The 23,832-nt window shown below is 37.8% G+C and overlaps 2 protein-coding genes across 3 annotated transcripts in view; one reads left to right on the top strand and one right to left on the bottom strand.

The window, feature by feature from the left end:
* Positions 1–208: 208 nt before the first annotated feature.
* Positions 209–23,383, bottom strand: HMGCR (3-hydroxy-3-methylglutaryl-CoA reductase). 2 transcript variants are annotated; one of them, XM_070743191.1, is made up of 20 exons: positions 23,209–23,383; positions 19,937–20,130; positions 19,421–19,532; positions 18,468–18,555; positions 17,759–17,843; positions 17,013–17,118; positions 14,546–14,652; positions 12,998–13,114; positions 12,512–12,663; positions 10,709–10,953; positions 10,435–10,604; positions 9,844–10,038; positions 8,638–8,796; positions 8,173–8,330; positions 7,950–8,055; positions 6,222–6,392; positions 3,825–3,965; positions 3,575–3,733; positions 2,189–2,343; positions 209–2,091 (listed from the first exon to the last, which is right to left on the bottom strand). In XM_070743191.1, exons 2-20 carry the CDS (start codon positions 20,099–20,101, stop codon positions 2,037–2,039), a joined length of 2,646 nt encoding a protein of 881 aa, XP_070599292.1. In that variant the 5' UTR covers positions 20,102–20,130; positions 23,209–23,383; the 3' UTR covers positions 209–2,036. The 2 variants fall into 2 exon arrangements, with proteins under 2 accessions (XP_070599292.1, XP_070599293.1); XM_070743192.1 differs by lacking the exon at positions 23,209–23,383 and adding an exon at positions 22,954–23,148.
* ANKRD31 (ankyrin repeat domain 31) overlaps positions 22,590–23,832 on the top strand; it is a 69,395-nt gene continuing 68,152 nt past the window's right edge. Inside the window, 1 exon segment of the mRNA XM_070736899.1 lies at positions 22,590–22,788. Within this exon segment, the coding sequence (XP_070593000.1) occupies positions 22,590–22,788 (199 nt within the window).

Below are 23,832 nucleotides of genomic sequence, written 5' to 3'. Positions count from 1 at the left end.
TGAATAGGAAAGCAATTCAAATACACAGATATCACTGGACACCCATCATATTTTTCCTGATTTTGTATCTTTGCACAATACTGATTCAAACCTTAATGGTGTTTGGTTCATATCATTAATTATGCTACGTTTTAGTTGCTTTGGGATTTAAAATCTGGGAAAATGTGATAGATGATCATTATGCAATAAAAACAAGACAAATCGAAGCTGTTTTTGCACTGTTTTACTGAAACTGAAAAAGATGTGTACCAAATATACACAATTTTATAATAGTACAAAATGTTTTCTTTTTGAAGGACAAAGTATCAGTTACATTCACCAAACTGACACTGAATAAACCATTTATTGCTAGTCCAGTAATAAAACAGTAAGTTCAAACTTTGCATAAATAAGAAAAAAAGTTATCTGGACAATACTGTAAGAAGATGGACATTCATAATGCTATTTACAAGTAGCCACGGCACATACCAAGCAAGCAATAGGTATTGAGGAGTTGCATTAGAATTGTGATTCTAATACAAATTAGATGTTAGATAGTAAACCCCGAAAGGAGTTGTTTATACAGAGTTTGCACAAAATGAGAAGTTTTAGAATTGAACCCTTCAGTCACTGCAGCTAGTGTGGAAAAGAGAGTCTTCATCGCATCCAGCAACAGCTGAGAAATGCATCGGTACCCTTGCCCTTCCTCTTCTGGCTGGTTCTCCTTCATAGCACTGTGACATAGTTCATTGAGTCACAGCTACCTTTGCTGCATTATAACCTGTCTTCCATCATTTTCATAAGCCACAGAGTTAGCACTTCTTAAACAAATAAACATAAATTCTGGAACTTGTCAAAAAATAAATTAAAACTTTCATCAGAAACAGAAATATTTAAATAAAAATATCAGTACTGGTATCAGTGATTAACTTTCATTACACAACACATCTATTTCTGCAAGGAAGTCAAACCAAAAATGGTGATTGAGAACTAGTGTAAACATGTTTTACCTGCTTGCTAAAAATCATTTCCATTAAATTATCCTAATTAAAGGTTACCAAGTGTGCAATTCCCTGGGATATTCTCCCACTTAAACGAGCCACTGAAATTAAACAATAACGATAACAATCAAGCAACGTCAGTGATGTTGACCAACTACCACTTAGTTCTACAGGCTGTGCCCAGGAGACCGTGCCTCTTACTGTCAGCTGATGCATGACCATTGGTCTGACCAAAACACCTGAGATTTGTAACTTGATGGTTTTTAAATTTGGAAATATGGCCCCTACAAGGTACACCTGCTTTGCAGCTAGGCCCATTTGCTGTAAAAAGGATGAAACTAATATTCAAAACTGTGATATTGAGTAACATAAACGGAAGCACTCCAAGATTCTAATTATAAAGGTGGCTCAACTGATTTAGCTCAGTGCCCACTTAGATCAGATGTGTGTAACTGCAATCAAAACGCCAAAAGCCATTCTTAGGCTCTCCTTTGTTATCTGACTTTGTGGAGGGATGATCTTGGCTATTTTCTTGCCCTTGAGGAACAGTAACTTGTTCTACTCCGATGGCTGGTGCAGATTTATATGCACAACATACCAAATTAGCCTCAAAACCATGATGTTGAACATTGCAAAGCAACGGTACAGATTGGTCTAAAAAAAGAGCAACAGAAAGGTTATGCAACTTGTATTTCCTCTTAGTATGCTAAATGAGAATATTTTAACTCCAAAAAATAACAGTCTGACTCTCTTAGAAAGCTTGCGTAGACTAGTTGGAGCCCATTTTGTAAAATGCACGACTCAGAACAAACTAAGAGCCCATGTAAAAAAATAAAAACCCATCTGCAGTATTTTCCATAGATAAGCATCCATTTATGGCAGACAAAGGAAAAAAGGAATCAGGAAACTGGATGCAAGCTACACACTCAATGATTCTCCTAAGATTCTTTCCAACAATTCACCGTTTGAATATTTATCCTCCTTTGGAAGTTCACAGATCTGTCATTTCTTTTCATTTTTCAATGTGCCACAGTTGCTTCAAGCTTCTGTCAGTGTTCAAACAGCTTTCTTGGTACTTGCTCCTTGAAGATCTTGCAAATTTATTTTTGACCTTTCAAAACAAAACATACATCAATTCAGAAATGTTACATTGTATTTTGTTGGGTGTTGGGCAATAGGATAACATGAGATTGTGGCTCTTTCCTTACCTGTTGTGGATCATGTGGCTTTTAACCAAGTGCCCTGCAGCTAAGGCAGCCATTAGAGACAGTTCTCCTGCCATTACTGTCCCACATACAATTTTAGCAAGCTGTCGGGCGTTTTCTCCAGGGTTGTCTGCACTTGCTCCTTGCACACCCAGCATCTGTATTAAAAGGAAATACAAACAATAATCAAGCTGGAATATGTTCAATTTAAAATCAATCAGCCCTTGGCAGTGTACAGTATATAGTCACAAGCTCAAGGTCTTTCAAGAAGCACATGTGTGCTGTTAAGGTGGAATGGTGACATGTGCTTGCCCCAGTGGCTCCGAGTGCTAGCGGAGTCCAGTGCAATTACGCTACTGTCGTGGGCGCCCCTGTGTGTCCCCGCGCGATTTTGCTCCCTGTCCAGGTGCATTAGCGTAGTTGCGCTGGATTCTGCTAGCACTCAGAGCCATGAGGGCGAGCACACGTCACCGTTCCACCTCAGCAGCCCACTTCTGAGTACAGGTGGTCCTCAGCTTATGACGGCCATTGGGATCAGAATTTCATATAATGTGATGACTTATGATCACAATCACTTAGCAATGCTAATCCCTACAGTCCTGGGTGCCATATTTCAGTAAGGATCATGGGTTGTCAAGCAAGTGCCTCCTTGCAACTTCCTGCCAGCTTCCAACAACCAAAGTCTGTGGGAAAGTTGGCAGGAAGTTGCAAGTCTCACGTGGCTTGCAAACAAGCTGGAAGGCCAGAAAGTAGCTGTAGGTGTGTGTGTGTGTGTAGATGTGGAGGGACTCAGGATAGCTGTTGCCAGGTTGAGGAAAGAGGGGAGAGGGTGCGTGAGTGGTTAGAGAAGGCGAGCGGATGGGATAGAATGAGCTTATTAGCTTGTGACTTTCCCTGCCAGCTTCCCTGTGGACTTTGCTTGTAGGAAGCCAGAAGGGAGACTTACAAATGGTAATCACATGACCACAGGATTGTACAATCATTGTAAGAGCAAGCCAGCTGCCAAGATTGCAATCACATAATTGAAGGGATGCTGAAATATTATGATTATTATTTTTTATTGGATTTGTATGCCGCCCCTCTCCGCTTGAACTTCGGGGAAGGGTAGAAACCATTCCCTCGTTCCACATCCTTCAAACTTTCATGAGTTACTGAAGGTGTCGTCATTGTACAGAGGACTGTCTGTACTTACATATGGTTTGGTGCTACATAAAGGTACAAGGAGTAACCCCGAAATACTTTATTGGGGTCAAATTACACTCCTGGTCAGAAAATTCTTATTTTGATGGCTGGTCCTATTGATCACTGAACACAATCCTCAGCTGATCTCCACAAAAACGATTCCCTTCCCCAAATAGAAAGCTCTAGTTCAACCTCCAGTTTTCATACCTGCAAACAAGCTTGCTGGGGTAACAGGTTGGTTCCTCCACCCACAGTACCAATTTCTATTGAGGGCATCGTGCAACTGATATAAAGATCTTCGTTGGTAGGCCCAGTAGATTCCATTAATGTAATACAGTTTGAGCTGGTGATATTCTGGGCTGCATCCTGAAATCAATGCAAAATTGAGAGGTTATATTACCATTTAAAGGTTTTTACATACGTAACTCATCACACACATTTAAGAAAAAGGATATACCTGTCCACACGCGATGTACATGGCGGTGACAATGTTAGCTGCATGAGCATTGTAGCCACCTATGCTGCCAGCCATGGCAGAACCAACCAAATTCTTGTTGACGTTGACTTCAATCATAGCTTCTGTGGTTGACTTCAGTATCTAGAAAAAAAAATCCACCAAAACGCTGGTCAAGGAAGAAGTCTATGTTCAGAAAGAAAATATTTTCAAATGCATTTCTTAGTAGCTATACCCAGGAATATAGACAATATCAACCATTGTATTATTTTGGATCCTCTCTATAGAACTAGAGTAGGAGGCAACATTTTATAGTGGTCCTTCTAAAGAGGATTCGCTCCAGTTTGTGGCGGTGATGGGAGAGGCCTTCCTATATGGGTTTCCATGAAAATAAGACCTGGTCTTATTTTCTTTTGGGTCCCAAAATAACAACTAGGGCTTATTTTCAGAGTGTCTCCCCTCTCCCCATGTAGAGACTCACTTTTGCTTACTAACAGCAGGGCAGGAGGCTGAGGAGTGTGTCAGTGCCGCTGCAAGGTGAGAGATTGCAGCTTCCCCAAGCACCCCACACCAGCTTATCCCAGGGCCCCCGCAACCAGGCCACCCATGCCCCGATATTTGCCTCATCTCGTTCTTGCAGCACTACAGAGTTGATGGGTGGCCAGCTGCCACAAGATCATAAGTAGGGGTTATTTTGGGGGACAGGGCTTATGTCAGGCATAAGCATAAAAACATGCTAGAACTTATTTTGGGGGAACAGGATAAAAACGTCTACTTTGTGGCATCCCATTTTCTATTTGACATCTATATGAAAGCATGAGGGTAGATCAGTCATCCACATAGTCCAGTGATGGCGAACCTATGGCATGGGTGTCACAGGCGGCACGCGGAGCCATATCTGCTGGCACGCGAACTGTTACCCTAGCTCAACTCCAACATGCATGTGTGTGCCGGCCAGCTGATTTTCGGCTCGCCTGGAGGCTCTAGGAGGGCGCTTTTGGCTTCTGGAGAGTTTCCGGGGAGATGGGGAAGGGCATTTTTGCCCTCCCCAGGCTCCAGAGAAGCTTCTGGAGCCTGGGGAGGGCAAAAAATGGGACTACCAGTCCCACCAGTTTGGGAAATGGGCTGTTTTGGGCCTCCAGAGGGCTTCCCATGGGGGCAGGGGAAACCATTTTCACTGTCCCCAGCTATTGAATTATGGGTGTGTGCACGATAACACATATACTCATGCTTTCGGCACCCAAGGAAAAAAAGGTTACCACTGACATAGTCTAATGCAGGGGTGTCAAACTCAAGGCCTGGGGGCTGGTTCCAGCCTAAGGACCACTTAGATCTGGCCTATGGCGCCACCCTGGAAACAGTGATGGACTGGCCCACAGTGCTTTTTCTAGCAAAAAAAGGAGCTTGGGAGGGCCGCAGGTGCTCTCTTGAGTTCCAATTTCTCTGGCAGAGGCTTGCAGGAGGCCACGGCAGCCCACTTTCGCTGGCAGAGCGCTCAGGTGCCCCCGACATGAATGATGTTGAGCTGGTCATGCCCATATTGCCTCCCGTAGCCTCTCCTGAGATCAAACACAACCATGATGCTGCCCTCAATGAAATTGAATTTGACACCCCTAGTCTAATGTCATTAATATGCTGATGTTCATTTGAGACCTGGACCAACAGATAATATGGTAGAAGTGGTATCAAACACTGGATAGGATGGAAACATTCAAAACAAATCCCACCCAAGAGAAAACGATTTTGAGTTTGTGGACCACATTAATATAGAAAAACACTATGTTTGATGCACTTTCCATTCAGAGGTAGTTTACAAATATTGGGGGTGGGTGGGTGGGGGGGTTCCAGTTACAATTCAAGGTATTGTTTATCATCTTTAAGGCTTTATCTGGCTCCAAACCAGGTTATGTTAGGGACCATTTTCTCTTGTATTAATTTGCCTGTTTAGTAAGTTCAAACAGGATCAATTCTCTCCAAGTTCTGTCTACATAAGATTGCAGAAGGAGGAGTTTCTATTGTTGCTCTTATACTTCAGAATTCAATGCCCCAAAAGATCTGGTCCAATGCTTCCTTTCTGGATTTCAGAAAACCACCTACTGCAGAAGGATAGTATGTTCTGAATGAAGGTTGGAATCTGGCAGAGGCCTGATTTTGTATATTTCCTTTTATCATTTTAAGGTTGATAACATTGTTTATATTTTGGATAGGCTTATTGTTTTTGAAAGAGGTGCTTTTTATTTTAAGCAGAACTTCATTGTTAGTTGTCCAAAATCTTCAGAAGGGCAGCATACAAATATAAATGGCTTTGGAATTGGGGAAGCTATAGTATGAGAGTCAATTATGAATTGAAAATAATTTAATATAATAATTTTCACATTTCACTAAAACAATGTGACTCACTTCTTTAACAACTTTTTGTGGAATAACTGCTTCACAGACCACAGATTTCCCTCTTCCCTCTATCCAATTTATGGCAGCTGGTTTTTTATCTGTACAGTAGTTACCACTAATAGCTATAATGTGGAGATCAGGAAATTCTTCTTGCAGCCTTGTAAGTGCTTTCTCAGTACCCTGTTTGGAAGGATTTAGAGAAAAAGAGACAGAGAAACAAAACTGTTAGACCATTAGTTTAGTACTGGCATACTTCTTCATGAAGGAACTTAATTAAATCTAAGCAGTGGAAAGTGTAATTTCAACTACTTCATGTAACTTGGCATTATGTAGCTGCATCAAAGACAAGGAAGCAATAATTTCACTGCTGTTAGTGAAGAGTTAGAAGTGCAGTGGTGTGGGAACCATTCTCATCAGTGGCTGCTGACAATCAAAGTTCTTGGATAAGATTTGCCTGTTTATGGATAGAATTCACGGTGCTCACTAGCAGCAAAATGTTGATTAGAGTTCTATGTGGAAGGCTACATACTCTGGATAAGAAGCAAACATTATAGGAAACAGCCCAGTCCTATCCTGAAAGAAGCTTTGTCAGCTAAAGGTGCTTGAACCAGCTTGCAATTACAATGGTATTACAACATTTCGTTATCATGTAATTGCCATTTGTGATGTTTGTTGCCAACTTCTAATAAACAAAGTCTAAGGAGAAGTAAACAAATTGTAAACTGTGCAATCATGAAGGTTTGCCTAACAATAATTGGACCTGTTGGAACTGCTGCTGTTAAGTTGCCATGGTCACACAACTTTGGGCCTTGTGACCGATTCAGAGTTCCTGTTCCCAATTATCATAAATAAGCATGTACTACCTGTACAGGTGGATTGGCATTCACATATTCATGGCTGATATATATCTGTATTATATAATCTTTGGCAACCAATTTTATTTTTCTGTGATTTTTTGGCACAGTTCAACATTATGCACATGGGAACAAATAAGGAACTGGCAGACACACACACACACTGCTCTATAGTATTCCCAAGGTTACATCTGTGTTAGAAAATTTCCCAAATAACAAACTCCACCAATATATGAACCCAGGCCCTGAATCTGATAAGGATAAGATTTGTGCAAGGAAATGGATGTTGTAAGAATAGTTTCTTAATACTAAATTTTTAAATTTAAGTTTTACGAAAACATCATAATACATCTCACATTATGTTAAATGCTCCATCTGTACTCTTGGATGCAGTCCATTTGTCTGTTATTTTGGAAGGATAGCCAGTAAAAATGTCTCTGTATCCACAATATGCTAAATAGGAATCTGTTACATTGAGATTTCATTGTAATATTTTCTTGCTGGAACAGTACACAGAAGGAGACAGGGAAAGAATTCTAAACGCTTACCTTTTTACTTTTTTTCTGTTACTTGTATAATGATTTATTTATTTGATTTTTATCCTGCCTTTATCATGTTTACAAATAACTCAAAAGTGGTAAACATATCCAACACTTTCCCTCCTACAGGTTTTCCCAGAATAAGCCAGTGAGATAGGCTGGGCTGAGAGCGAGAGGTCAAGTCACCCAGACAGCTTTCATGCTTAAGGTAGAACCCAAACTCACAATCTCCTGAGTTTTTGGCCAATGCCACTATACCGCATTGGCTAAAGTTACAGTATTACAATTTCAATATTCTAAAAGCAAAGCTTACTTAAATGCATTCATTAAAATTCAGAACTTACTTTTGAAATCATGTTCATACCCATTGCATCCCCCGTCTTAGATTGGAAACGAATATAAAGGTTGCGACCAGCCAAAGCAATGTGAAGCCGTTGCAAACGAGCAAATCTATAGACAAGATATATGATTGACATGTCTCACCTTCTTTTTGCTGCACTTTTTTCAGGTTTTTATATAAAATGCAATCCCCCCCCCCCCCTTTTCTAAATTATATAAAGTGCTAACCTGCTAGTGCTATCAAATGCATCTTTTATTATCTTAAATCCTTCTGGTGTTTCAAGCCAAGCCTTCACTTCTGCAGACTGGCACGCTGTGGGTAGTCTTACTACAGGTCCTCGTGTCATTCCATCTGCTAGAATACGGCTACTAGCCCCTCCACCAAGCTAAGATATAAAAAATGATAGCAGGATGAGTCACTAGCAGATGCATCTGATCACGAAGAAAAACACTTTTTAGAGTTAAACATGGTTACATTCAGTATTGTGCTACTAGACTCTGTCTCACAGAACAAAACTTCCTCATCTTTCCACGTCTCATGGCCACCACCCAACTCTCTTCACTTTATGTTCTCCCACACCCCTGGAACACATTGTGCATGGAGATGCCCATGGACAAGGAAAGCTGGATTCCACCCACTGTAACTGCACCAAGCAGAACTTTATTAGCCCTGCTTACATCATCTTTACTTACACATATTGCTCTGCAACCTCTGTTCGTGCTTGCCACAAGGCATCCTTCAGTTGTTGCCATTGGAACCTGAAATTCTTTCTTGTCCAAAAGAAGAGGGCCAGCCACACCCACCGGAATTGGCATGTATCCAATCACATTTTCACAGCAAGCACCCATCACCTTTAAAAAGTCAACGAAATATTAAAATGTAGTTTGCCAGTTCTCAACATACCACCACAATTGACGTCAATATTTATGTTGCTATAGTAAGTGGGAAATTTGTTAAGCGAGTTTTCTCCCATTCTACAACTTTTCTTGCTACATTTGTTAAGTGAATCACTGCAGTTGTTAAATTAGTCAGAGTTGTTAAGTGAATCTGGTTTCACCATTGACTCTGCTTGTCAGAAAATAGCAAAAGGTGATCACACAACCCCTGGACACTGCAACAGTCATAAATGTGAGTCAGTTGTCAATGTGAGTCCTTTGGGATTTGATAGAAGTTGAATTAATAAAAATAAATAAAAATAAAAGTATCCAAGTGTAAATCACGTGACCACGGGGGTGATGCAATGGCTATGTGAAAAATGGTCATAAGTCATTTTTTTCAGTGTTGTTGTAACTTCAAACACTCATTAAGTGAACTGTTGTAAATTGAGAACTACCTGTATTAGGAAATATTAAATATATTACAGGAATAAGTGTTTGGGGTTTAGAATAACTAGTGCATGTAGAAGAAGTAAATATGATCTTCAGTTCAACAAATGGGGCATTTTATATTGCACCTATTTAGACAACCTTTATTTGTCAAAAATTACAGGCACTGTGAAATTAATTGTCTCTGAGCTTTAGATAAGAGATCAGAAAAATCTCCTTTAAATGTTTCTATGTTAATTTTTCTTAAATCTCATAGCATAGCCTAGATACAAATTGAGACCAAGAGGTGAAATATACTACCATTATTTGAAAAGAAGCACTCAAAATAGAAGTAATCATTTACGTCTACATGGACCACTGAAGCAACAATAAACTTGAAATGGCATTAGCATTGCTGGCAAAACATATTGTAAAATGTTCAATATTAACTAACTAGCTTTCGGTTCAACTGCAAACCCTCATCTGCCAACAATCAAGCTAAGTGAAACTTCAGATGAAAAAGTTTACAATACTGAATATCTTTTATCACTGTTTCAATTTACGTAAGACATATTTCTCCATCTTTCTACTCACCAAAGAATAATTATAATTCCTGTAAGGAAGATACTGTAGAGATGAATGCTCAGGAAGCTTCTGAGATAACATTTGCCTACGAATGGATACACCGCGTTCCTGAGTTTCCATCAACGTTTCCAGTTTATAAGCAGGAATATACTTTGCATTGACTAAACTAATGACTTCTGAATCAGAGAGGAATTTAGCACCCATCTGAGGGAAGAAAAATATTTGATTGTGATGTAACGTTCACCATTCTTCCTCATTACCTGAAGCAATTCATATAAAATAAATACAGGGTGTGGTGTATTGAAAGCTATATGAGAGGTGTGTCAATTGAATACCATGCCAAAATGATTGAATACTGTTCATAAATAAAACACTTTTATCACATATGCATATCTTACTAATCTTTTGTTTCGATTGGATAGAAGCCATATTATTCTAGGTTGCTTAAGGTAAAAGTCTACGGAGAGGGGCAGCATACAAATTTAATAAATAAATAAAACAATATAAGATACACAAAAAGATGTTGCCATCATCTAAAAGTCTATTCTTTGCACCAATATATTAATAAACTATTTTATTTGTCTTAGGTTTTTTTTTTACCTTGTCATTCTGAAGTATACAAAGACATTCTTCAAGGGGCCGCATCTCTTTAGGCAATTCTATTCCAGACTCTTTTCTATTATTGATGAGGGATGCTTCAGCAGAACTATCACCAACAACAAATATGGCCTTTGCAGGTGATTCTGATTGGAGAGGTTTTACTGTCTCATCTGCATAAAAGTCAACATTGAAATCTGAGGAACTTATCAAAAGACTGCAATATAAACTTTTTTTAAAACAAAGCAAACAAACAAGCGTATCAGCGAAACATTACCGTTTCCATCTTTGGTAACTGGACTATCACCCGTTTTTCTTAAACTGGGATTATTTTTTAAAGGAATAGACTGTTTTCTGCAGCAATTTTCAGGGACTTTTTTCTGAATCATTATTGGAGATATTATTGGGTTCTTCAATGAAAGTGTGGATTCCATCTCTGTTTGTTCAAAAAAGATGTACTTGACAGCAAGCAGAAGAGCTAAGCCAAGTGTAATTGTTTGTTCAATGTCCATACTGGCCATTCTAAAAAGGATGACATAAAACATCGTTAAAATATTTACCTATTCCCTTTCCTGTGCTCTACCCTGCCATGATTTCCTAACACACGTTAATTGATGGAATTCCTACAGAAATTACTGAATGACAATTATTGTAACTTGATTATTTTTATGCTTGGAACTTCCTTATGACATCTTACCTCCTTTAAAGTAAAACCTCTGTCAAACTGACTTCTTACTAACTTCATGAACAAGTCTATATAGTGTTCTTAATAATGATGTATAAAAAATAAAAAGAGTTCTTGTTCTTGCAAAACATCATGTACTTAAGTGAAACAAATGTGGCTATCGCTTAATAACTGTCCTGTTTAGTGACCATTAAACAATGAAGCTAAAAAAGTAAATTTATGACCAAACCTGGCATTTACAACCACTGTAGTGTCCCCAGTCACATGTGTGACATTTGGATATTCTGCAATTGGCTCCCAATAAGCAGAGTTAATGGGAGAATTGAGCAATAAAATTGTAAGTCATTATCACACAATGTCTCATTTAACAACCCATGGCACTTATTATTATTATTATATTATTAATTAGATTTGTATGCTGCCCTTCTCCGAAAACTCAGAGAACTCCGAAAACTCAGAAACTCTGAAAACTTCACTTAGTGACTGTGTCCCTTAGTAATCTCCCAGAAAATTTCTGCCATTATTGATTAAATTTTCAAAATTACTAAATTTAGGTTAAAGATGAACTATCTTTCTCCTAATTGTAGACATATTAGTGCACTATTGCCATTCTGGTAAATTAAGAGGTCATGCAGGACCAGTTAACACCTAAATTAAAGAAGTCCCTACTAGAAGGAATACTCAGTTTTATACTTCAGTAATTATTTGTTATGCCGCAGAGGAAACAATGTAGTTATCATTTAGATCTTTTTACTTTGTCAGTATCATTAACATGGAAAGGAACTATATTTCGCAATGTTATTATTCTGAAACAGTTATAAGGCCATGTGGAATATTACCATGCTGTTGCCACAGTGAATGACTAAAGCCATTAGTCAGCATATAAATAAGTAAAATAAAAATAAAAATAAATCAGAAAGTATTCTTTATTGGTACTTGACACCCTTAAAGGACCCTTTCCCTAAAATCCTGCCTTGGCAGAATAGTTGGACAAGTAGAACAGAATTATTATTCATACTGGCTTGGGAAAGATATAATATCCTATTATTATCACATTCATGATACAGGTAATAGATTCACATTGCTTCTCACAGAGCACATTCTGTGAGTTCTTTCACAAGAAATCTTACCACAGGGAATCAGATGCCCATGTGAATCACAAATACACTAATCAGATATAAACCACTCCAGGATAATTGTTAAGCAACCTCGTGTATGCTATTTTATTAATCTCAGTTCAACTATACAAGAAAAAGAATGAAATCTTATCAATTTAAGATATTAGATACATTGGTGATTTAGAAATTTGTAAAGTATAATTAGTTCACTTGAAATAATCTGAACTTACTGACAGAGGCTACTGAATAATGATAAAAACGTAATGATTAAACTTACCTAGAAAGATAAAATTGCCACAAAGAAACGTTAGGCTCTATTCTCTTTGGAGCATTTTCATCCAGGCCCATAGATATTTCTGTTGTGCTGTTCTGAGCAGAGGGTTCTGCTATCCAGCGACTGTGGGCATGAACAAGAACCAAACCTAGAGACTTAAATTTAAAAATTGAGTGGTTAAACTGGTCAGTTCAACTAGGAACGTGACTCAATCAGTGATCAGTACTTCAGTATTAAATATATCACTGCACAATATTTGTATTGGATATATTTTATTTCATTTATTTATTTATTTATTTTATTAATTAGATTTCTACGCCTTTCTATTATTGAGTTAAATTTTACATAATGAAAGGTAACCTACATATTCTTTTGTTTGTTTTGTGTACACACACACACACACACACAGTCAAAATTCTACTTCTTCAAAGGATTTAAAATATTCAATTTATCTCACAATTATAGGCTATTAGAAAAGCAGACACTAACCATAATCATTTTGACCCTCTGTGTTACAGGATTTGGTTTGTTTTCTTCTTCTTCCAGAACACGAGCAAAGTGACTAAGCTGCCATATTGGATGGCCTTCGCGACTCTCCCGGGAAAGCTGTGGAAGAACAGAAAAGGTTATCCAGTATATTTTCAATTTATGCCTTTCATAAGGATGAGTTTTTATACCACTATTTCAGTAGTTGTATAACATTACATTGAATGCCAATTTATATATTAATATTTTGCACAGCTGTTTTAGAATGTGAAATACTACTATACGATCATATAAATTCAGAAACAGAACTATTCTCCTCACATGTTAATAGAAAGGAAAAAAGCAACAGAAGTCATAAGCACCATTGTATAAGATTAATTTAATAACTCATAGCAGCACAACTTGTGTGCAGAACTAGATAAGAATGTCAGAATTATGAGCAACCCATGTTCAGTTTAAGAATTTTGAAACATGAAAAACTGGTTGTTGGATTTTCCATTTCCCTCCTTTTCTGTGTAATTTTTTAAAAATTGTATCTCTGAAGGAAGTAACATTTCCCTTTATACTAATCTATAAGATAATCAGAATACTTTACTATCAATAGTCTATGTTCTGAATATTAGATATATGTAACTTTTAAAAAATCAACTAGTAGGAGGAAGCTCAAGCAGAATTTATATATTGCTGGTTTCAATTTTGCCCTGAAGCATGTAATTTTCTCAATATAAACTATGTTATAAATACAAATAATCTAACAACTGCAATATAAAATTATAATAACACCAACTAGATATAGTGACAATAAGGCAGGAGTTATACAAAACATTCTGAGTTCACTGCATCTGTACACAATCAGCCTAACTCTAGGCACCATGGGAAACATCCCAACATTTATTTATTTATTTATTTCTTCTATTTGTATGCTGCCCTTCTCCTTAAACATGAATGAAACCTGTTAGAAACTGAACTGATTAGAAACTGAACTGTACAAGTAAAAAGTAATTCTTCTATGTACAGATTTTACTGACTTAAAACTGCTCAGAAAATATTTCCAGAAGATTATTTTTGCTTCCTAAAATATCTTGGAACCAAAGCATTTAAAAAAATCAATAGTAGAAGAAACAGAGTGCAATACAGTTATACGCATTCCCCCTTTTTATTGTTAAATACTGAATTAAAATTATCATTATGCAAAGCTTCACATCTATTCTCTTAAACAAGGGTAGTTTCTGATTTCATAGAATTCTGACAGGAATGCTTTTTCAGAATAGGATTTACTTGGGAAACTATATGAATAATTTAAAAGGAAAATTAATACATCAAATGGAATTACATAGTATAGAATAATTTTTGAGATGTCCTTATTTTTTTCTCCTTCTGTCTCATATCACTAATTAATAGGTCCACAAGAACACTTTTTGCTATTTTCTCCTTCTATTCTGGAAATAAGAGAGTGTTTGCTTTCATTTATGAGAACTGCAATTTTTCGTTCGTTTTAAACCACATGAAATTATATATGTTCAAATATTATTTCACTGCTACTACTCTTACCTCTAATACCAGTGACACACAGGCCGGAAAGAAGGTCATGAAGACAAAGTAGTTGGCAAGAACAGACATACAGCCAAAACAACACATGATTTCAAGCTGTCGTACTCCTGTTAAAGAGACCATCAAATAATAAAAGTGAGATTCATGTTACCATGAAAAACATTGTCTTGAAATGTGCACCAATATGAACACAATAATACAAGTTGATACAATAAAAAATAGAACCAACCAAGGTTTAATCTCTTGGCATTATTCATCTAACTACTGGAAACAAACAATATCTCATCTTCACTATCACAACACTAACTGAACATCAATAATCACATCGTATTTATGTGGTGCTCTATTAGTTTAGGGAACAAAAAAGGTACAGTAGAGTCTCGGTTATCCGTCCTTTGGTAATCCAACACTGGATTATCCGACATCATGACTGCTTGGGGGCGTGGTTGTAGGCATTTCTGTGCCCCCCCAGACACGCCCCCAAACATGACAGCCACGACGGGGAAGCAAGCTGGGAGGAGGGAAGCGAGCTAGAGAGAGAGAGACGGGGACAGAAGTGGGTGAGCGAGTGAGAGAGGCGAGCATTTCGGCTATCCGACTATCAGCCCTCCCGTTTGTCGGATAACCGAGACTCGACTGTATGTTGTTTAAAAGATCAGAGAGGACCATTACAGAAAATGATCTCTATTTGTATTTATAAGCTTATGGGGAGAGGAAAAGCTGGGTTTCAGAAGCCAATTATAATATGAAAGTTTCAAACTTTTATCAGGCTTGGATAGAACTTGCTTCCCTATATCGCTGACCAATCCCCAACACTCTCAAGGCTGGGGGAAATTTGGGGAACCTCAGAACAGTTACATGTAATTCACAGTAAGATAGAGAAGGGCCCTTCTGGTCAGATAAAGACATCAGGATCCAAGAAAAGATACTACAACTCATAAGCTCAGACTTGCAATTGATGACTTGCCTCAAAAAAACCCAGCCCAAAGCAAGCAGGAGATAATTCTTTTTCATTTTTCATAAAAACTGTACTCCATAAAAAAATATTTTTCCATGAAAAAAAAATTCCATGAAAAATTAACGTAACACCTTATTATGTAGGGACAGTAACATTTAAAACAAATCTTTCAAAACATGTTGAAATTAATGTTATACAAGAAAGACTTTCTAAGTTGAATGAATGCTTCCCACATTATCTGCTAATTAAATTGATCTATTCAATATTACCATGCATACTTCAGTAAATAACCATACTACAAAATATATGATAGACATAAATTATGTCACACTTTTATTTATCTATACCACCTTGATATAGACACAGAACTCAAGCTATATTAAATGGTTTTCCATAAGATTTTAATTCTTGTCCTTGTGATCGTGTGGAGCATTATAGGAAACCAGGCATTTGTTTAGTAAGGACAAAATACAAGTAGTCTTCTTCTTTCATTTAGTGACTGTTCAAAATTAGAGTGGCAATGGAAAAAATGACTTGGGATCACTTCTGACCACTTACCTGCGGTCAGATGATCAACTGGCATGTACTTGTGATAAGTTGCAGTGTCCTAAGGTCATGTGGTCACATATTGTGATCTATGACAAGTAATGTCAAAGGGGAAGCCTGATTCATTTAACAACATTCTTACTAACTTAATTAGTAACTAATTAACTATCTTGATTCTCCTAACTGTGGAAAGGCTGTAAAATGGGGTAAAACACTTAACAGCGTTCTACCTTAGCAATGGAAATGTGAGGCTCAATTGCGGTCATAAGTCAAAACCCACCTATACTGAGTAAAAAGAACTACAGTGTTCCCTTGACTTTCGCGGGGGATACATTCCAAGACCACCTGCAAAAGTCAAATTTCTGCGAAGTAGAGATGCTCCCTTCCTTCCTTCCTTCCTCCCTCCCCCTCCGTTCCTGGTTTTACTTATCCCCAGAACCCGCAGGGGAAACGGGGTGGCATACAAATCTAATAAATTATTATTTCCTGCGCTCGCTGCGACGGCGGCTGGCAGCAGTAAGGCTTGGCTTCAAGTGGAGCATATCAACGCTCCAAGAATTAAAGGGGAGGGATCGGGAGGCTGGGGCGGAAGCTGAGCTTTTATTTAAAGAAGCAGGATGGCTGGGGCTGGGTGGGGGAGGAGAGTTAAAATGCACAGTATTGTACATTGGGCGGCCCCGGAAAACCCTTGGTATGCAAAAAATACCATGGAGTATTTTTTTAATAATATTTTTTTAAAAACCGTGGTATAGACTTTTCACGAATGTTGAACCCGCAAATGTCAAGGGAGCATTGTATATGTCTTATGGAAACAAAGAGGAACATGCCCTGCCCAAATTATGGCCTGATTTACTGAACACATTGTTTCCAGTGGGGAAAAATACAACTCATTACAGATTTACTGGGCAAATATTTTAAACTTTAAAAATTAAAAGTCTGCATTCCTGAAAGTTCTCAGCTTACCAGACATTGTGCCAACACCAATAACAAGACATTCAACAAGGGCATCAAGTGTAAATGTAGGGCCCAGGATTGCCATTCCACGTGAAATATTCTCTCTTACTTCATCCTACATGGAATACATTAAAAGTTTGATTCAGTTATAGTCTGAGCTATAAAGCAGTGGGCAGATCAAAACCAGTTTGTGCAAAGTTAAGTAGATAATTTTTGCATAGTTTCTTTTCTTTTGCACCTTACTCTCACCATCACTATACAATCTGCAATATTATTACAATATACTTATCATGCTAACATTGTCAACAAAATTCAACTCAGAATCGAAACTGACATTTTCTTAGATTACTATTTGTATACCACTCTATTTAGCAGCCATATTGAGATGAGTCGACACCTTGTTTATATTTTCCTAAATATCATTTGAGTAGTATCTCAAGTAAGTTTCTTTATCAGAAGCCATTAATCTCTTAAACCAAGAGCCTCCAACCATGACAAATTTAAGATTTGTGGACTTCAACTCCCAGATTTCCTTAGCCAGGAAAGCTTTGCAGGTTGAGGAATTCTGAGAGTTGAAGTCCACAAGTCTTAAAGTTGTCAAGGTTGGAGATCCCTGCATTAACATTAAACCATTTCTTAAACAAAATAAGCAAATACAGAAATTTTATTTTTAATTTAAATTTTAAAGGGTTCTAAGCATTACAGTATGCGATATTATAAATACTTTTCTCAATAAAGCTGAGAATTTGGCTGACCTGTGAGTTGGAACTGAGTGCAAATTTAGCTAATGCACTAGCTCTGGAGAGGTCAATAAGGAGCAAGAAGAATGGTAGGGCTTCACTGAAAGGTGTAAAAAGCATACTGTCAAATTACATATTACAAAAATATGTAAAAACTGAAGACATACATCTTTATAAATACTTCAATAAGATGGCTAAATAATTTATTGCAAAGCAAACTAACCTTCAGAGATTTTTTTTACTGAATACATTTGTTCAAAATTTCTTTTTATTAATTAATTAGGTTAATTATATTTCTAGATATATTTGCTGCATTTAGGGCAGTAATGAGAAACTGAAGTGACAAGCAAGGCCAAATAGCATAAATTAATGCATAAATTATAGATTAAACAACAACAAAGTAAACATAGGGGCCACTAAGGGAACCCTCCTACTTATTTGGAAAAATTGAAACACGGCTTTTAGTATTCACTGAATTTGAATTCATGCATAGCTTGCAATAGGATTTTGTGGTTTTAACTTCTGACCATTTAAAAGTGAAGAAATAACACAACTTTATGTCTCATCATATTAGAAGCACTGTATGAATCAACTAGGTATACCTTTACATATCATTTTAAGTATCATTTTATGATCTGAAATGAAATTACTCTGATGAAAAGTGTCAGAATTAGGCAGCTCTTGTTAAACTGAAGTAAATTTGCATAAATATAATAATACATACTTCAAGCCTGTCAATTCTTTATCAAGGAAATGAATCACCACCGTACTGAAGACAAAGCTTGAGAAGATTGTGAACAGCCCAGCAATACCTGCAAAAGATATATAATCTATGTAATAAGCAGTATACAGAGCAGTACTTCTCTAAATACCGTACATTAATCCAAATCTTTACTCTGATGCAAGCTTATCCACATAAGATATTATCACAAACCTGTTACAGTGTTTTGTTTATTGCTTATACATACATACATACATACATACATACACACACACACACACACACACACACATATATAGTATATATAGTATTTATATTCTGCTGTACAGTTTATATATACTGCTTCACAATTATCCTGAAATATTTTAATATGCAGAGTATTTTATTAGTGTAATATTTTTCTTCAATTTACTAGTGATACCAAGCGTTGAAATTTGTCCATAACATTCTTCTATCGTTTGCAGATGACTGATTATAGCATGTCATATATATATAATTATATCAGTAGAATTCAGGAAGGACAGTCATCTTGTACAAGATTATTTTTAACTACTACCGATACTACAGTTCTGAGCAATGGACAAATTAGAATTGCTAGTCTACAGTTCTGAGAATTTAAATGCTTATTGTTTGCTTCTTCAAAGGATAATAGTTCTTCAAAAGAATGTGTCTTCCTTTATCTCCATTATTTTAGAATCTTTCACCTTAGTCTTTGCAAAATATATCAACCACAACTTTATGAAAGATTCATCAAAGCTAGAATCAGATTGAGCATATATGCAAAACATAATCTATCTCATTTCACAAAATGTATAAAATATGATACGCATGTTTAGGACATAAATCTAAAATCTTTTGTGTACGTTATAATCAATATGATTAGGGTATAGTCAAACCTGTTTAGTACAGATGCTTGTTTTGTTCTGATTACCATCTTAAAAATAAAAGTATCTTACCCAAAATATATTTTGAGCCAAGCTGCTTCAAATTTTGAAACTGGAAGTATATGTAAAGGATTGCAATACATCGTGTGATTGTCAATATTATGATATCACTGCTCAAAACATCCTGAGAAAGAAAAAACATTTTGTTTTCTCTCAGAATGAAAAAGAATACTGTACTACATTTTTGAAACCTGTTAAATATTTTATCAATGTTTCACATGTGTAACATTTAGAAAAAAATTGAACATCCTTATTAAAATGGTAACCTATTCATAGACACACATCTCCAAAAAATAGTTATATTGCTTTTAATCAACTACTAATATTAAAGATATTCTTAATTCAAGCTTGACTTCAATCAGTCACATGGATACTATCTAGGATATTTCATTTACTTCCCAATCTTGTCTATACTTCCCAATCTTGTCCTGAGATTTCTCAATTTAAAATTTCATCCAAATATCATTTGCTTCAAGTATGACTATTAAAATAAGAAAGTAATTTTTAAAATAACTTTTAAGTCTTTACCTCTTCAAATTTAGGGCATTCATAATTCCAACCACAGATTTTATCATTGCCAGTGAACATCTTCATAGACATCATACAGATGGTAAGAGTTATAGTTCCCACAATAACTTCCCATGGGTGAGAGGCCACAAAAAGGCCATGCATTCGGAAGAGTCCTGACAGCATTTTGAAAAATATTTGCACACAATCTAGGACTAAATCCAAATAAAAAAATTATATAGGTAAAAATATAAACTTAAGCTCCATTCAAATTTGGCTGATAACTAATCAATATTAAAAGCAATATAATAACAGGCAGCAAGAACAGAAATAATTACAGCCTATATTCCAGTTCAGTTCTTCATAAAGTACACAACTTTCAATTAAATCTAATGGAATCCAGTTGACCCTTACAATTGATTGGTAGTACATCTGAATCATTGGTTATTAGAACTTGAATCTTATTTTATGTTTCATACACAACTTTCAACTTCAGAACCAATAGTTTCCCTTAAAAGGAATACTACCTTGTATGGCCTGTTTGAATTTGGTATCATACATCTCACTCTATTTGTAATATTATCACACAGATACTTTACTACCTCAGATCTTGTCAAGTTAAATTAAACCTCCAATTATTCAAATGTTTGATCCTTCTCTGGTTTTCTAATTTGCTCTATGTCTGCGTGACATCTGGGAGACAGCTTTCATGCAAAAACTGCCAAGTATGACTTGCCATGGACCTGGATCATATTCTTACAAAACTATATGAGGCAGCATAGCAGGTATAATTTTTTTTATCCATAACACTAAACATGAATGCATAATAAGTACATATAATAAAAATATTGAAAGTCACAGGACACCATCATCAATGTTTGTTATACTGCATACATTTGTAACCTTGCCAGTGTCGCCTCTAGATGAAATGTGCAGCACACAAATCTAATAACATATTGCAATATATAGCCCAACAACATTCAAGTACTGTACTAACAAAATCAGAGTAAAATATTCTTATTTCTAGTGGAAGAAAATGTAATTATTGCACATATTGTGAATCTGTGGCACTAGAGACTTTAAATTTACTATTGTAATCAAATGAAAAAATGCAATAGCCAGGAAGTGTCAGTTGATCATTTATTCTAGGGTCTTTCATATGCTGCAAAATATACAGTATCTTCACCCACACAAAAAAGTCAGATTTTGCAAATGAGGTTAGTATCATTAAAATATATTGCAGCGAAGAGTATAGCTTGCCTTCTTTCTATCTACAATATTTCTGCCAATAACAATAAAAATATGTGTTGGGGATGGACTGAAAAAGGCTGTAAACCTTTTTTAAACAGTTACAACTGTTGTAATTGGAAGGATTGATTGTAATACAAGGAACAATTAGCTAACAAATAAGTAGTTTGGAAAAAATGGAAGTGAGATTAGTTTAGCCTCAAACAAACCTTGGACTGGACATTATTAATTTATATAATTACACCAGGGTGTAATTCTAATCTGAAAAAGGTTAAAATATCCTCAAGCCAAGCTAACCATCTGTTAACTACATAGACACAAACTTTGCCATTTCATCAGAAACAATACGGAAGTAATTTACCACTGTTTTCTTTCAAGATTTTTTTTTAATCTAAAATTTCTCAGTCTAGCCTACATTCCACGGGACTTCCCATTCCAACCATAACCAGGCTTTATTTTCCAAGGTCTGTGGGCCACTTGCTGCAAATGAGACATCCCACAATACTGTCATGCAGTTCAAAGAAAATCTAACAACCTTCATAGCCAATAGCATTACAAGATAATGATGATTATTATTAGCCCCACAGAGTCCAACCGTAATTGGGCGGCATATAAATTGCAGACAGACAGACAGACAGTGCAGATCAGGGGTCTCCAACCTTGGCAACTTTAAGCTATGAAGCAATTTCCAGAATTGAAGTTTTGCTGGCTGGGGAATTTTGGGAACCGAAGTCCACCAGGCTTAAAGTTGCCAAGATTGGAAATCCCTGCTCTAAATGTTAAAAAAGGGGGAGGTAAAAAGCAAATGTCCAATAGCCTTCTGCATGGCTACTTTAGCAGCATTCCTCTCAGCCATTATCAGCTGATACTACCAGTACCTGCATTACTATCAGCCACATCCCTAAAGCATCCTTGCTCTGTCTCAACAAGGTTGGGTGCTTCGAAACTATCACACACGCCCTTTTAAACCTGCCGAAAATCATGCCCATCATCTTCCCAACCGCCCAGCGCTGTTCAATCACACCATTTAATTGGCATTTCCGGTTGTGAGCCCAGGTGGCCAAGTGGTTAGAGTTCCACACTGCAGGCTACTTCAGCTATCTGCTAGCTGTAGTTCGGCAGTTCAAATCTCACCATGGGCTCAAGGTTGACTCAGCCTTCCATCCTTCCCAGCTGGGTCAAATGAGGACCCAGATTGTTGGGGGCAAGAAGCTGGTTCTGTAAAGCAGTGTTTCCCAACCTTGGCAACTTGAAGATATTTGGACTTCAACTCCCAGAATTCTCCAGCCAGCTGGCTGGAGAATTCTGGGAGTTGAAGTCCAAATATCTTCAAGTTGCCAAGGTTGGGAAACACTGCTGTAAAGCGCTTAGAGAGGGGCTGTAAAAAGTACTGTGAAGCGGTATATAAGTCTAAACGCTAAATGCTATGGCGCTCTTGTATTTCGATTTGAGAAATCAGACTTTTTGTAAAACCGGGAATATAAACCTACGACAAAACCTAGTTCTTCATGTCCGACAAACCATGGTTAAGAAAACCACTCCTTGGAGTTGCCCCGGCGTGCATTTCTTCCAAGGCGGAGGAGAATCCTGTGAGGAGAACCGCAGGGGGGAGAAAGGTCCACCTGGTAAAACACCGTTCCGACCGCGTCAGGATTCGCGCTGCCACCTGAGGCAGCGCTCTCAGGCCCTTGTGCGGAGAGTTACCGGCACCCACAGCCACCACAGCGATGAATGAACGGCGTCCCTCTCGGCCCGGCTACCCGAAAGGACCATCCCTCCCTTACTCCTACCATAGTTGCACGGGGGCTCCCTCTTCGCTCAACGAAGAAGGCCGAGGCTGCTGGATGCCTCTCCTCAGGCAGGAAGGAGAAGAAAGAGGCTCCTTGAACCGACCCAGCCTAAGAAAGTCCCCTACAGTCGCGCGGGACTGCCCGGAGCGCGCCTGACTGGAACGGCTCTCCTCATCCCAAAATTATGCCGACCTCGACCGTTGAACCAAACGCGCTACGAGATAACCAGGCCAAAACCGACGGAACGACCCGTACCTCTCTTTTAGAAAACGGCCGGGGGTGGTGAGTCGAAGCCGGCAAAGGCGCTGGCCCTCCTTTTTCCTCCTCGCCTATTTGCCGCAGACTGAAGCGGCCGCCCTCCCCGCCACGCAAGGACACCCAGGCTCTCCACACAGCCGAAGCCATCGGCCCATCGTGCAGCCAATGGCGAGCCTTCGCCGCGCCCAGGGCGGGATACGTCATCTTTTCTGTCACTGTAGCAACCGGCCGAGGAAGCGGCAGAGCGCTCGACAGATCAGGAGGGTGGCACGCGCCATCTCGCCACGGGAACAGGGACCAATGAATCACAGCCAAATTCTCCCCGAGCCTCCTCAGTGGTCCACCCTCCCTTGGCTTATTTGCATGTTAGCTTCCGACGGCCAATGGGCTTGCCGCTAGTCAGCGGGAGAGAAGAATGCTCAGAGGGTTCCGAATTTCGATTTGTAGCGCAAAAATCGCTTCTCTGCCTCCTCTACGGCTCATAAAGGTTCTGAGCCTTTAGGCTCAATGAAAACAGCTTTTAATTAGAGAAATCCCAGTCCTAGCGTTTCCCCTCTTATTAGTACCCATTTTAGGTATATAAACAGCGTTGCATCTTTTTATGCTACCAATACGTACTTG

Source organism: Erythrolamprus reginae, chromosome 2 (genome assembly GCF_031021105.1).
Source record: "Erythrolamprus reginae isolate rEryReg1 chromosome 2, rEryReg1.hap1, whole genome shotgun sequence".
Classification (NCBI taxonomy): Eukaryota; Metazoa; Chordata; class Lepidosauria; order Squamata; family Dipsadidae; genus Erythrolamprus; species Erythrolamprus reginae.
This window is presented reverse-complemented; position numbering and strand designations above follow the sequence as displayed.